This window comes from Berghia stephanieae, chromosome 6 (assembly GCF_034508935.2).
Source record: "Berghia stephanieae isolate SIO BIC M18660-M18661 chromosome 6, UCSD_Bste_1.3, whole genome shotgun sequence".
NCBI lineage: Eukaryota > Metazoa > Mollusca > Gastropoda > Nudibranchia > Aeolidiidae > Berghia > Berghia stephanieae.
The window spans coordinates 24,202,860-24,217,818 of record NC_088365.1 but is presented as its reverse complement, the minus strand read 5'-3'; the positions used below and the strand labels follow the sequence as shown (position 1 = coordinate 24,217,818).

The 14,959-nt window shown below is 36.8% G+C and overlaps 1 protein-coding gene across 2 annotated transcripts in view; it reads right to left on the bottom strand.

Moving 5' to 3' along the window:
• The window catches only part of LOC144974724 (exportin-T-like), a 52,472-nt gene extending 38,092 nt beyond the window's left edge, over window positions 1-14,380 (bottom strand). The window contains exons 1-9 of one of the 2 annotated variants that reach the window (XM_078917911.1): window positions 14,229-14,380; window positions 11,290-11,364; window positions 10,423-10,508; window positions 9,184-9,240; window positions 8,361-8,430; window positions 6,137-6,352; window positions 4,143-4,226; window positions 2,562-2,828; window positions 1,091-1,170 (exon numbers count right to left, since the gene is read on the bottom strand). In XM_078917911.1, coding sequence (XP_078774037.1) covers window positions 1,091-1,170; window positions 2,562-2,828; window positions 4,143-4,226; window positions 6,137-6,352; window positions 8,361-8,430; window positions 9,184-9,240; window positions 10,423-10,508; window positions 11,290-11,358 — 929 coding nt within the window. In that variant the 5' untranslated portion in view covers window positions 11,359-11,364; window positions 14,229-14,380. Of the gene's footprint in view, window positions 1-1,090; window positions 1,171-2,561; window positions 2,829-4,142; window positions 4,245-6,136; window positions 6,353-8,360; window positions 8,431-9,183; window positions 9,241-10,422; window positions 10,509-11,289; window positions 11,365-14,228 lie in introns of both variants that reach the window. The other variant, XM_078917910.1, reaches the window with a different exon arrangement.
• Between the last annotated feature and the right edge of the window lie 579 nt (window positions 14,381-14,959).

The following is a 14,959-nucleotide window of genomic DNA, read 5'->3' as shown; positions in this document are numbered from 1 at the left end:
AGAGAGATGATTTACAAGTAAAAAAATATCATCTCCCAAAATTATAACTATACATTCGACTGTTTCCCTCCCAGCCAAGGAACTCCGGCCAGGGTCAGGACAAAACTAAGTAATCTCATTCCAAGACAACGACAGGAAACAATTGGAAAAAGGGTATGGGGGGATAGAAGACACAGCGTGTACCTCCCTGTCCACTATGGGAGGTCAGGATCCCCACCCAGGACCTGATTTTTAAAAAATCAAACTTCATTGACACCAAAAAATCAATATACTTAAAGACAAAGTTTTGAAGAGAAAGGAAGGGATTGAGAAAAGAAAAATGTATTGACGATAGAGTGGTTGAGATAGCTGTAGACCACAGAATAACTTACTAAAAACACATGGAATAACTCAACACAAACCAAGATATATACATCCAGTGCTCTTATCACACTAAAATTCTTTTTTAAAGACTGAAAAAGAGGAGAGCATGGACTTCTGAAAAATATGAGTGATTGGAAGCACTGTATCCAAATGCTAGCTAGCAATTGCAATCAGTGTTGCCAGGTTGGCAGATTTTTTCCAAATTGACAGATTATTATCATCATGTAGCGGGGGAAATTGGCCTGGTGGATGGCAGATTTTTTGGGTGGACTTTTGATGACTTGTATACCCTTTATAAAAGTAAAAGTATAACAATCAAGTCTAACTATTTATTCCTTTCCCCCCTAAAGTGACATTTAGGAGCACCTATTGTGAGTGTACTGTTGGGATAGATCTATATTACTTACACAACCTAATTCAGATTAACCGAAGGTAAAAACAATATCCGGCAGTCTAGCTCCCGCACAAACAAAATCGAAACTCCGAATCTTCATGCCTTTAAAAAGGAAACAGTTGTAAATAGGCGATTAGTAACATAATTTCAAATTATAAGTGTTTTAAATCAAATGGCAGACTTTTTGGTGAATTTTGGGAAAATGTCACAGGTGAAGTAGGATAATGATGGCAGATTTTAGCGGATCTATGGCATAAAGTTGGCGGGATTTCTGCAAAGGCACGTGGCAACACTGATTGCCATTGCCCGTTTAATCATCAACTTTGTACATACTTGTTCCAACTGTTGATGAGTCCCATGCCCATACCGTTGATGAGTTTGGACAGTCTGGCCAGAAACTCTGTGTCTCCATCCTGTGTGGGGGAAAAAGAAAAGAATTGTAGAGAACGGATGTTTACCAATAATAAAAAATAAAATGCAGGACACCAGCGCTACGGTCTTTGCTTCGCACGCGAAAGGTACCGAGTTCGATCACTTGCTGCTGCTCTGTGTGGCATTGATCCAAGTCACCTCGGCCCTAGCTCAATTTGCGGCGCTGGCCCCTGGGCTATTCCAATCTTCCCTTGGAATAGACGTTAGAGACAAATTTCCCCAATGGGATGAATAAAGGGAATTTTACTTATTTTCTATCTAAATTTTTTAAAACAATACCAAATAAAATACAAATCAGGCAGTCGAGATATCAAATATTATATATTCCTCCATTGAACTTTTATATAGCACAATATCCACTAAATCTGTTCTAATGTTGATGACTATCTTCACTCATCCCCCCCCCCCCCCCCAACATGTTTTGCAAAGAGCTGCCAACCCCATCTGATGTGAATGTGTACAATGGGAACTCAAAATGGGGGAGATTTCATAAAAATGGGTACAATCCTGAAATCGACGGAAACTAACCATTGTGAAAGTAAGAGGAAGGTATAATTACATAAAGTCACACCGCACAAGCTCAATTGCAGCAACAATGATGTTCCCAAGACTATAATCCAATCCTTTTAGAATTCTACCACCCAGCATGAAGATCATAATTGGTCAAAAAAGATATGAATATCCACTTGGTCACCAAGGTTTCTCAATAGGCTAGTAATAATATGAATTACAACTAAAGAAAACTGAAGTGACTCTGTACACTGAAAATGGGTACAATCTTGGGGGAAATGCGTACAAGCGTACAATCACTGAAAATGCGTACAATTCCACATTTTTTGCAGTAGGTTGGCAGCTCTGTTTGCATATGGAACATCCTTTTAGCTCTGATAAAGGCTATCAAGAAATTACAATAATTTCTTTCGGATATTCAAATAATAAAACCCCCCAAAATACTTGGAACTTTTATATAATGCAATATCCACTAAATGTGCTCAAAGCACTTCACAGGGTGTCCCGAGCCAATAACAACACTTAACATGTAGGACGAGATGTGATGCCTGTTGGACGATATTAAATTATTTTTTTTTGACAGAGACAACGCTGTTACAGATAGGTACTCATTTTACACTCGAGTACAGTGAGAGAATGTGAGTAAAGAGCCTTTTCCAAGGACTCAACTATGGGCCGCTCAGAGTGGGATTCAAACCCAGGGCCTTCAGACCCAAAGGCGAATGTTATACCACAAGACCTCATGACCACATAAGCATCAACAATGACATTCAGTCTGACTGAGTCAGTTGCAGTATATGGGGGCGGGGGAAGAGAAGAAGAAGAAGACGAAAAAGAAAAAGGAGTTTGAAAATCAACTTACATCACATTTGAATATTCCAGCCGATTCAAAAACGTTAATGAAAGACTCAATGAGAGTTGTTTTGGCCAAGGGTTCCATCCCCTTGCCTATGATGTCATGGACACAATCACATGCAGCCAACCGGATCTCTTCCGAGGACAGGAACTGCAAAAACAACGCCACCATGCGCTCATTGGCAAAGAAGTTGATGTCCATCCATGACACGTAGTGTCCAACGACATCCAAGCACATAACTACAATGTCGGCATTAGTTGATTCGAATGTCGTCTGAAATGGATTTTTAAAAAAATATTTTAATTCACGAATAAATGGATCACAGCGGCACAAAACATGAATACAAAGAAAATCCCTGTCCATATTAAAAATAGAATCAAGCAAACAAAAATGAAAATAAATAACTATAAAGATAAAATCCCTTGAAAACACACCTTATAAATGATTGCAGATAGGAGACCTCTCTAATCGGGAAATGATTGTCGCACTAAGATTGTCCTGATTAGCTGGATTTCCCCGATTGGAGAGGTTCCCCATAATATGGTTCTACTGTATTACAAGGTGCCAAAATCATGTTATAACATTTGAGTACAAAGCACTACATACAGCACAATAGAACAACAATAAAAAAAAGAGCTCCATGTAATACTTCATGACATAGGATTGAAGAGCACAAGATAAAACACCTCTGGAATAGAGACAACAACACAAGGTAAGGAGTACTCTTTTCTAGATGATGTATAATAAAATATGCTTTCTTCTCATTTATGTCTTTTTAAAAAAGGAAATGAAAACCAAATTAAAACTTGTTTAATAGTGTAATGGGGATCCTGGTAGCTCAGTTGGTAGAGTACTCACTTCACACAAAATAAGACAGAGATCAGTCCCCAAGTGAAGTCAAGATTTTTTTCTGACCCCTCCCCCAATACACCCAGCAATCTGGACTAGGACTGCAGCTGTTGATAGTGTAATGTTCGAAGTGCTCAACAAACTAATTTTCTATAATCTAAATCAGTGTTGACGGTGACAAAAATTGAAAAAGAAGGAACATTTTAAACAATTGTCATTTAGCCCCACTAATCTCCACATTTAGAGCAATTGAGAAGATAAACTATCATTGATACCCCTGAAACTATAACTGAGCTTTTATATAGCACAATATCCACTAAACATGCTCAAAGCGTTTTAAAAAGGGCCCCTGATCAACAGCAACATGTAACATGCAGAACAAGACATGACGCCAGTTAGACGATATGACAATTTTTCTCCCCAACAGAGACAAAGCTGTCAACGACCAGGTTTCATTTTACTCTTGAGTACTGTGAGAGAATGTGAGTAAAGAGCCTTTTCAAAGGACTCAACTATGTGCTGAGCAGGCTCGTACCCTGGACCTTCCGATTCGAAAGCGAGTGTCGGACCACTAGACCACATAAGCGCATAATTGGGGAGACTGCACCTGTTTGTTCTACCAGTACATTTGAGTGGGGGAAATGTAATTATTTTTCAAAGGAGAAAATTTCTCCTCTGACAACAAAATCCGAGGGAAAACCATCAGAACGGCTTAATGAGACGTAATAAAATCCTCACCATTATCTGATACCAGGAATCGGCCAGCTGGGACACACATTGCTCTCTCATGGCGTCTTTAATCATCACATTCCTTTGGCTCTCCTGGCGAAACCAATAAGACTACAAAACTTAGAATAGCAGTGGAAGTCAATCAACAAAATGGTTCTGGCACAAATTTCCCAGAGATGACAACCTCAATAATCAGAAATATTTAATTTAGGAGGAAAAAATGTGTAATCCAGCGCAGTCCCCATTTCATGAGGAAAATTGAACACCATTCGCAGTGGAGTGACACTGTATAAATACTCTTAACTGCATATTTACACATGAAAAATGACAGCATGCCATAAAAAAACGTAATTTAAAAATATTTTTACACCAACACCATCTTAAAGGTTAAGTTAAAAATTCAAAAATTTCGCATAAGTTGGCATCTCTGCTTCCCACCTTAACTGAAAATGATAAGCAGATAGACCAGACAACCTTCCAACAATGAAAAGTGTATTCTATGGTCCTAAAAAGTGTATTTTTAGCAAAAGTAGTGCATTTTCCGCATCTGAGGAAAAAAGTGCAAAATTGCGAGGATGCACTTTACAATATATATAAAAGCCAACACCAAACCCAAATCACAATAAACTATGGTTTTAACCATTCAAACATTCATTTCTGAATTGATGACGTAATTATCTGTTTTAGGGAAATACCAACCTAAGTATTTAAAATTAATAAGGGGCTCAGAAATAGCAACATCTAGTTGAGCTTGAGCTTTTTTTATTATAGCGCAATACACACTAAACATGCTCAAAACGCTTAACAAAGGGCCCCTGACCAGCAGCAACACGTAACATGTAGAACGGGACATGACGCTTATTAGGCAATATTACAATTTTTTTTCTGACAGAGACAGCGCTGGCGACGGCCAGGTACTCATTTTACACCTGAGTATGATGAGAGAATGTGAGTAAAGAGCCTTTTCCAAGGACTCAACTATGCGCTGGGCGAGGCTCGAACCCAGGACATTCCGATCCGAAAGCGAGCATCATATCACAAGACCACATAGCCGCTAGGGTGAATGCATTTCAAAACACCCTCAAGATGTTATCAAGAGACCCCAACCATGATGGTAGTATTAATGCTAGTGTTGGTGGTTGTAGTGGCAATGATGCACTAGTGGTGGTAGTCATTATGATGAAGCTGTCGTGGTGATGGTGCTGATGCTGATGTAGCAAATGGAGTTGTGAAAGTGATATGCATCTGATAGCCTGGTGGTACATCAGTTGAGAGGTAAGTCGTTAGATAAAAAAATCAGGGAGGATTGGCTTATATTTGGGAGATGACATTTTGCAACACAGTAATTTAACAGTGATAAGATATTTTCTATACATATCATCTAATGATCCATGTCTCTTTATTATGGGCATTCATTATTACTACTTCTACAACAACAACAACTACTACTCCTACTACTAATACAATATAACAACTAGTACTATTAATACCAGTGTTGCCAACCCTGGCCCATGAAAATGAGTACATTGGAGATTCAAAATGAGTAAGATTTTGAAAAAAAATGCGTACATTCTCATTCATGCAAAAACGATTATTAACGCTAAATTTGATGATGGGCAATTACACCATACTAGCAATAATATAATTGATAATTTAAATCCATGAATAAACTTACTATTTATAGACAGTATAAATAGTATCCACTTTCAGAATCCACTTATAAATCTGATATGACCCACCCAGATAATACTATATTGAACTCCCTATATGAATGTTTGGGTCAACAAACTGATTAAGTACACTAAAAGAGTGTACGATTGTAAAAATCCTGAGCAAAATGTGTATAATGAGCAAAAATGGGTAAGAATACACATTTTTTACGTAAGGTTGGCACCACTGTAATACTATTACTACCACTACTACTTCTACCAATAGATTTGATTTTAAGTAGTGAATTCAATTTCATTAGATGGGATAGAAAACAAAGCTTAAACACAGCAAACCTCTGGCGTATGAGCGATATCCCTGTCGACCACCTCTGCATCAATGGCCAGGAGAATGCGTAAGTACATATCGACCGCCATGGCCCCTTGCCCGATGGTTCCCAGAAGGTCGGCAAAGAACATTGGCCATCGTTGCGGGTAATCCTGGATAAACACCAACGAGATGACCTGGGCCAATTTGTTCCTAATGAAAGGCTTGCTTTTGGATGGGGTACTCTGGGAAGAATGGTTACAAAGACGAAATCTTGTCAACTTTGAGTGAAATGCAGATGAAACTTTGGCACTAATATTGTTAAAGTCTGAATAAAACAACTTCAAAAAAATACAAAATACTTAAAACGGAACTGTTTCAGACTCAAAACCCTTACTCATACAACCAAAAAAATCAAAACAAACCCAACAACAACAAAAATGAAACAAAAAACTGCTAACATTTCACACAAAATTCCTTTCACTTACTCATACAACCAAAAAAATCAAAACAAACCCAACAACAACAAAAATGAAACAAAAAACTGCTAACATTTCACACAAAATTCCTTTCAATTTGTATGATTTGGTTCGGATTTTCTTGTGTGAAATTTTATCATTTTGATTATTTTTCATAATTGGCAAAGAAGGAAAGCTGAGGACAGATCTGGATGGAGAGCCCTAACTGTCAAGTCATCTCTTGTGTCTCCTCTAAGAGCACACCAGTCAGGAGTATGAGGTGAGATGAGGGTGAGATGAAGAAAGGTTCTGTATTAAGTATTTTGTTTCTCTCTTAAAGCTGTTTTATTCACTTTATAGACTTGTAAATGAGCTCTATAAAAATTGACTGAGACTGAAACTGAACCTCACTGAAACCCTTCGTATCGTATCAGAAAAATCCAAAGAATCGAGACGAATAGTAAACAGCAAGCTCACTTGAGCAAAACAATGGCAGAAAACTAATTTACGTGGGAATTAATTAGGCTACTTACAATTGTTTCTTATAATTAGGTACCCACATCAGTGAAGAAACGGTCAACCAGCTTGTTTACAACGTGAGGCAATCGAGATGTGCTTGTAGCAATCATATAACTTTTGATTTGAAAGTTTCTTCATAACGCACTTCCAGCTTTCACATTAAACTTTTTCATACTTTTAGGTTCTACCAAGTAAATGTGGTCAATTTTGGCTTAGACGAAACAGTGAAATTTATCGCTCGACGGCTCAGTTAAAATTAGCTACCATTGGGATCACAACAGGTTTGGAAAGTGAAAAGATAATTTCACAAAGGCTGTGTGAAAATACACTGGGGTGTGTTCAGACACGGCAATTCTAGCCAACAGCAACACTTATCATCTAGGACGAAACATGATACATACTAGGTGAAATGATATTTTTTCCCCAGACAGACACAATGCTGTTAATGACCAGCGAGATAATGTCGTAAAGAGCCTTTTCCAAGTACTCAACTATGAGCCACTCAGAGCAGGACTCGAACCCAGGACCTTCCAAACCAAAGGCAAGTGTCATACTACAAGACCACATAGCCGCACATGTGCACTAATAATGTATGCACCTATCAATTCTCTGAAATTCAAAATGAATGGAAATTGAAAAAAGATTGGCTTAATTACCTATTCATGTGAACATGAGACTTATGTAACGATATCCCCCTTAAATCATAGAAAAGGATGCATAATATCCATCTAGCTTTCCCTTAACTGTTGACCAATACTTTCATCATTAAAACAAAATCAACCCACCAATACTGGACAAGGTAAGTCAGACGGATTCAGAAAGCCGGTTTACGGGCTCTAGACAGAAAGAGGACATCCATGTGAGCTAAAACCATATCTTACATTACGAATAGGCATTTGTATGCACCTGCCCGCCGTTACAAAAATAACAAGCAATGAAGTGAGTAGGAAAGCGCCAGAAGAAACAGAGAATAAAAACTTTGCGGCGGTGGTGGGGGGAGAGTCGAACCTGTGACCTTACTGTTATGACAACTCCACCTGACTGGGGAGATCGCGACTCCACCGTATGAGCGATCCACCATTGTTGCCGCAAAGGTTTATTCTTTGTCTTCCAATAATTTCTTAATCACTTCATTTCTTGTTATTAACTACATAAGTGCCTGCTCCACTCAGTTTTCTGAATTAATCATTTCTTACATTACTAACAGGCATTTGTATGCACCCACCCATCATTACAAAAATACCGTCCCTCAAAATTGAATGAGCAAATTTCTCACCTCTAGTTCCAAACATTTCATTATAAATGCTTTCATTACAGCAAGATCCTCTAAGGATGCCTGAGAATACCTGTGAATGAGAAGAATGTGAACGATAAAAATTTACTGATGGGTCCAAATGATACTCGAGACTGTGTTCATCCTTAAAGCTACAATAATATTCATTTCTACTTAGTCCATACACACTTAAGTGACATATACATAAGGCACTGGAAAATAACAACAACAACAACAACAACAAAAAAAGAAACAAGCAAACATTTATTTTAAGAAAAAAACCCCCCACAGAACAGAACAAAATCACAAGCAAGAAATTCATATGCAATCTATAACAACCACCCCCCCCCCCCCCTTCCCCCAAACAAAACTTGTAGGACAAAACAATGAATCAAGCAACTGTTTCCTGTCACAGTAAATAAACCAATGTTTTCCAATTGCTGCATGAGGTTACCACTTGTTACGTAGCTGCCCCGCCCACTACTGAGCAAGAGTCAACCTACGGACCAAATACATGGGATGTCCATTCAAACGATTATTCACCCAAGACAAAGTCAAGAGAATCAAACCATGCCAAGGTTACTGCACACAAACGGCTGTGATGATAAAACCTTTTTATTTATTTATCAATAATTATTTTTTCTTTTAACCCATTTGATCCTTTATTTGTTCACATAAAATTAAAACTAAAATTTCATCATACTCTTAACGCTGGTTATTGAGAGAGTTCTTAATTTTTTATTTCCTTAACTGAGTACCTTTGTAGTAATTTAGCAACAAGCATTACACCCATAAAACAATAAAAATGACCTTTTCTCAAACTCACCTTGATTTCACAAAGTGTTCGACAACTTGTAGGCAGAAGAATTGGATATGATCATTTCTGGGGAAAGTCAAGAAACAACAACACAATAATAAAAGGCAAAATACAATTTTGATGAGTAAATTCAATGGCAAGCCTATCTTCTTCAAGTGCAGCTATGTGGTCTTGTGGTATGACACCCTCTGAGCAGTGCATAGTTGAATCCTTGGAAAAGGCTCTTTACTCACATTCTCTCACCGTACTCAGGTGTAAAATGAGTACCTGGCCACCGACAGCACTGTCTTAGTCGGAATAAAATTGTAATATCGCCTAAAAGGCATCATGTCTCGTCCTATTTGTTAAGTGCTGCTGTTGGCTGGGGACCCCTTGAAAAGCACCATGAGCACATTTAGTCGATATTACGCAATATAAACATTTTTTTCTTCAAGTTCATTACAAACAAAAAAGATAATGATTTCAACACATCGTTAAAAGCCATTGCTGAAGCATTCCATGAAAAAATACAGAAAATCCATAAAACAAACGTCTCTTGCCAACAGGAACCATCCTTGTAGTCCAAAGTGGGCAAATTGGGGGTTAATATAATCCTGATAGCTCAGTTGGTAGAGCATCTGCTTTACACACAAAGGGACTGGGATCGATCCCGATGAAGCCCCCGATTTGCTTTTCAGATCCCCTTCCCCCTATCCACCCAGCAGTGATTGGGTAGCTGGGTCTGTCAGATCTGATGAAAAGTACTTTGCAATCGATTATTGTTCAAAGTATCCTATTGCAACTGACTGCTTGATGTAACAGAGAAACTGGGATAAATTCTTGCTCCATATGAGCGACTTTGACACTCGCATAATTCTTTCTTGCCACATGGTGTTCGAATTTTTTACGTGCAACTGTGATTTAAATTAAATACTATCTTTTAAATATACACACACAAGTTCTGACTAAAGGCCAGAGGTATGGCCTCTATCTCAATTTTTCAAATTAATATATAAAGTGTTGCTATTGGTTCTTGGTTGTATATTTTTACATTTTTGTGCATTTGCATATATATATATATATATATATATATATATATATATATATATATATATATATATATATATATATATATATATATATATATATATATATGTATACATTGTCGCCATAGATTCTCAACTTTGTGTTTATACATTTTTATGCATGAATAAAGTATATTATTATTATTATTATTATTATTATATATGAAAAGAAGTGAAGAGATACCCGTGGTATGTTCCACACGTATAAGCTTGAGCACAGAACTTCCATCCATCATTTGATTGCTTCAACTGCTCAATGTATTGCATTGCCTGCAAGAGGAGAATAGAAAGGAATAGCTTTTAACATTTATAATGATATATTCATAATAATAATAAAAATAACAATAATAACAACAACAATAATAATAATAATAATAATAATAATAATAATAATAATAATAATAATAATAATAATAATAATAATAATAATAATAATATCAATAACAATAAGAGACAAATTGAACCAAATACAGTGTATAATTTTACTATCTTTTTATCGGGAAGTCATTAAGTCAAAGTACCAAGTACCAATTTGATTTAGAAACTGGCTGGCTCCTTACTTTGCTGCACAACAAAACCAGCCGATCACTTCTCCTTGACGAAAATACATCAGTTCCATATACACTGTTCTGAAATGGATACCCAACACTTCAGGCCAAATTATGCAGTAAGCGGTTACTGTCCATGGTTCTTTGTGAACCAGTTGATGTGGGTTTTATGGACATCACAACTATTGGACACTATTGAACGGGAGCAATCTATATTCAGGATTTTCGACAGACAAGACTCATTGATCGCATGATTTACTGTTGTCCAATAATGGGATATTTCTTAATATATATGTAAACACACTGATTTGTTTATGAAAGTTGTAAACATACCTATGAGTCAAACTGAACAAAACGACCTATTGTGATGTTATATATTTCGAAAACTGTGAACACTTTTCACTATGTGGGCCACTTTGAGCATATAATGTGACCAACAATGACCTTGAGCACAAAGAAAGTAAGGTACTATAGATCATCCCCATTCATCTTTTACCACTCACCTGTGACTGAGAATTAGCATCAGGCGCCATTGCTACAGTAGCAAGGCCTTGAAGCGCCATCTCATCCATACTGGCCTGAAATAATGAAAAGTATAATATATAATCACATGATATAATTTTTAAAAAGGAAAAGGCTATTCGGACCCGAGTCTGAATTGCTTCCCGTGGCAATTCGGACCAGAGTCTGAATTGCTTCCCGTGGCAATTCGGACACAGAGTCTGAATTGCCTCCTGTGACAATTCGGACTTGAGTCTAAACTAAATAGAACTCCGTTGCTAACCAGGGTCGAGTCTGAATAGTCTTCAATTGCTCTTAGATTCAGAATACTGCAATGCAATGCGCCCGATTGATGAACTTATCATAATAGTATCATTAGTGAAACTCTCAGTTACTATTCCGTTTGCAGTTATAGAAACCGTATTGGTCTTCCAAAACACACACACACTCATGAGTATCTCTAAGTAATTAAAAACAGAATAATCACACACACTCCCCCATCCCCCAACAACCATTTCCACAACCCAAGAGCTGGCAGCTTTTTCTCTTTGATCTCCCATCACCATGTTCTCCCCTGCGTCCAGTGCCTCGGTCGTTTGTGGGTTACCCCCATCGTCTACTTGAGAAGTCGCTGGTAACCCCCCAATCCCATTACCAGTTGATCATTTTCTATTTGTATTCAACCAGTGCTTATTTTATTAATAGGCACCTAGTCAAGTATATTATCTAATAATATTAATATTAGACGTATATTAGTACTCTGCCCTTACACCAGTGGCGGGGCTCTATTGCATGGCTTGCTGCCAAGAATCGCCTCTATTATAACTTTTAGAAATAAAACAGCATATTTTTTAAATTAAAAAAGAATTAAGATAATGCCTTTTTAAATGAAACGCTCAATGCCCAAAGTCATATTATTCTCCTTTCCCCGCACTTTTTCGCGGCCGCAAATGGCAAAATGTATAATGTAGACATGTCATGCATGTATCTTTTGCAACATGCTCATGGCAAATCAAATACATCTTCCAATCATTACACAAAGACAACTTTTATCTATGCCAGGGCAAATTGATTGTTAATGTTGTCAATAGCGACTACAATTGTAATCTTCCAAAGACCACGAATATTTAGATCTTAGTTTTAAGTTTGTTTGTTGTTTTTGTTTTTAAGGCGCTTGCAACACATTTGTCATATCAGCGCCAGTAAAAAGGGAGAAATTGGATAGTAAAAAGTTCTAGAATTAGAATTACAATTAAAAAGTACCCAAGAAAAAGTAAGACAAAGGGGAATAATAGATCACCGCTTTTAAAGGTATAGTCATCTTCGGGAGTTCTAAAACGTGACTTGCTCGCTCACTCGCCCTCCTACCGATTGACAACTGACAACGAGCAGCTTCCCCCCACCCTACCACTCTTCACTTTCGACCCAGCTTCCACTTCCGACACTTCTAGTGATTGTGCAGGCGCATTGTGGCAGGAGTCCGAATTGCCACGGGAAGCAATTCAGACTCGGGTCCGAATTGCCACTTCGTTTAAAAAATATATTCTTTTAACCCTACAATTATTTTGGCTAACATACTAGTATGCACGATAACTCTTAATATTGGATTTTGTAAGATATACACGTGTTACATCAGAATATTCATGACTATGAATCTTCCTTCATCTGCCATTATTGTTAAATGTTCGGATATGATTTTTACTCAATATTTCATGTTATGCATGCGCGTTTTGGTGCGATATGCGTGTGTTGATGTGCGGGTATGTGTGCGCATGCTTGCATTATAATTTTGTGCACCTAGACTGTTTTATCAATGAGATTCTTGGGTGCTAAACAAATAAACTTTATTAATATCATTTATTATTATTATATAATACAATAATGAATTGATATGATAAAAAGATATAACAAAATATACATTAAGAATCTATATATATATATATATATATATATATATATATATATATATATATATATATATATATATACACACACACACACACACACACACAAATGCAAACACGTATGCACACACATGAGCATACATACTTTTTGCAATCAATAATTACTACTGGCATAATCTAATTTAAAATACTTCCCACAAAGAGTTTTCTAGTTATTTTTAATTTTATCAAAGCTGTTTTCAAGTCTGACTGACAGTGGCAGTGAATTCCAAGTGATGGGGCCTACTTCTCTGAATGATCTGTCGCCAAAACGTTTAAGTTTAAGTTTAAGTTTTTTAGGAATTTGAAGGTGATACAATTTTGAGTGGGGTTGTAGTTGTAGGGGACAATCAAGTCTTGATATATGGCAGGGTTTCGTGAATTGATGGCATCAAAACAAAGTAGAACAACTTTGTATTCAATATGAGCTTTAACTGGTAGCCAATGAAGTGCCCTCAACTTCAACATCGCTTCGACACTATCGAGTCACTGCGACCAACACTAGGACAAGCCTTCTGCTCTATTTTGAACTTTTTGTTGGAGCTTTTCATTTTAGGTAGATCAGCAAGCAGCGAGTTACAGTAATCAAGGCGTGTCATTATCACTGTACAAACGGCCAAATCATAATTAAACTGAAGCAAACACTTCGTTCAACGAACAGCCCTTACTTTTTTGGTTGAATTTGAATTGGTTTGGTCCGGCGATAATCTGGTTTCCTTATTTTGGACAGCCCATGAAAATTTCCTCTAACTCTAGCCCAATTGACCGATGATGACTTTTAATTTTAGGATACAATATCATGTATATCACTAAGATTGACCTGACGAGAATTGATGAGAATCTGGTATTGTTTAGATAGTCGACTGTAGTCAAACTTATTGAAAATAACTTATTCTGACTCTGCTCACACTCACAACTGAATGATGACTGTCAGCGAAGAAATAAATACTTTTAAATCTTGTTAATCATGGAAAGTGAATTCTGTTTCAATGACTTACCAACACGGGTGTATATCAAAATTTGAAAAATATGTCACTATTTGAGCATAATCCACTATTTATATGTCAGGCTAGTGTGTGTTACAGCCACGTTTCGTCACCGACAACAAAATCATGTTTTTGTTGAGATTTAGGAAAGAGTTATCTCGCCCGATTGTCAAATTATTGCCAGGACGTTTATGTTTCAAAGATCAGAAAAACATAATGAAATGAAATAAAACAAGAAATTAAAATATTCTCAACTCTCCTACTTTCTGAATTATTTATCAAACTTTGACATTCTCTTTCATTACGTTGTTTTGTAAGCATTCAATTAAATGAATATGAAGTAGTTTTCTTATGTTAACTGAAGAAAGTTTATGATATACCGTGGGTGATGAAAGAAAGCGACACTGGCAATGCATACTCCGTCTCGAGAGTTATATTATGTATGTTGTGGGAGGGGGATAGAATCTTGAATTATGGGAGCACTGGTATATTCTTAATTCCTCATTCTTATTTTGTATGCATTGAACTATATCCGAGTCTGGTTACACATATTATTATACGTTTAAATCGTTCAATATGGCAATCTTTGTAAAATCGCTTCTCATCCGTAACTCTGTTGTTAGCTCCGCCCATATTTATTTTATGAATCTTTAAAATACATGTTTATGCTTTCTTGGTGTTTCAAAAACTAAAACGCTAAATCTTATTTTAAAACAAAAATCTTATCCTCTAAGTTTCCAATA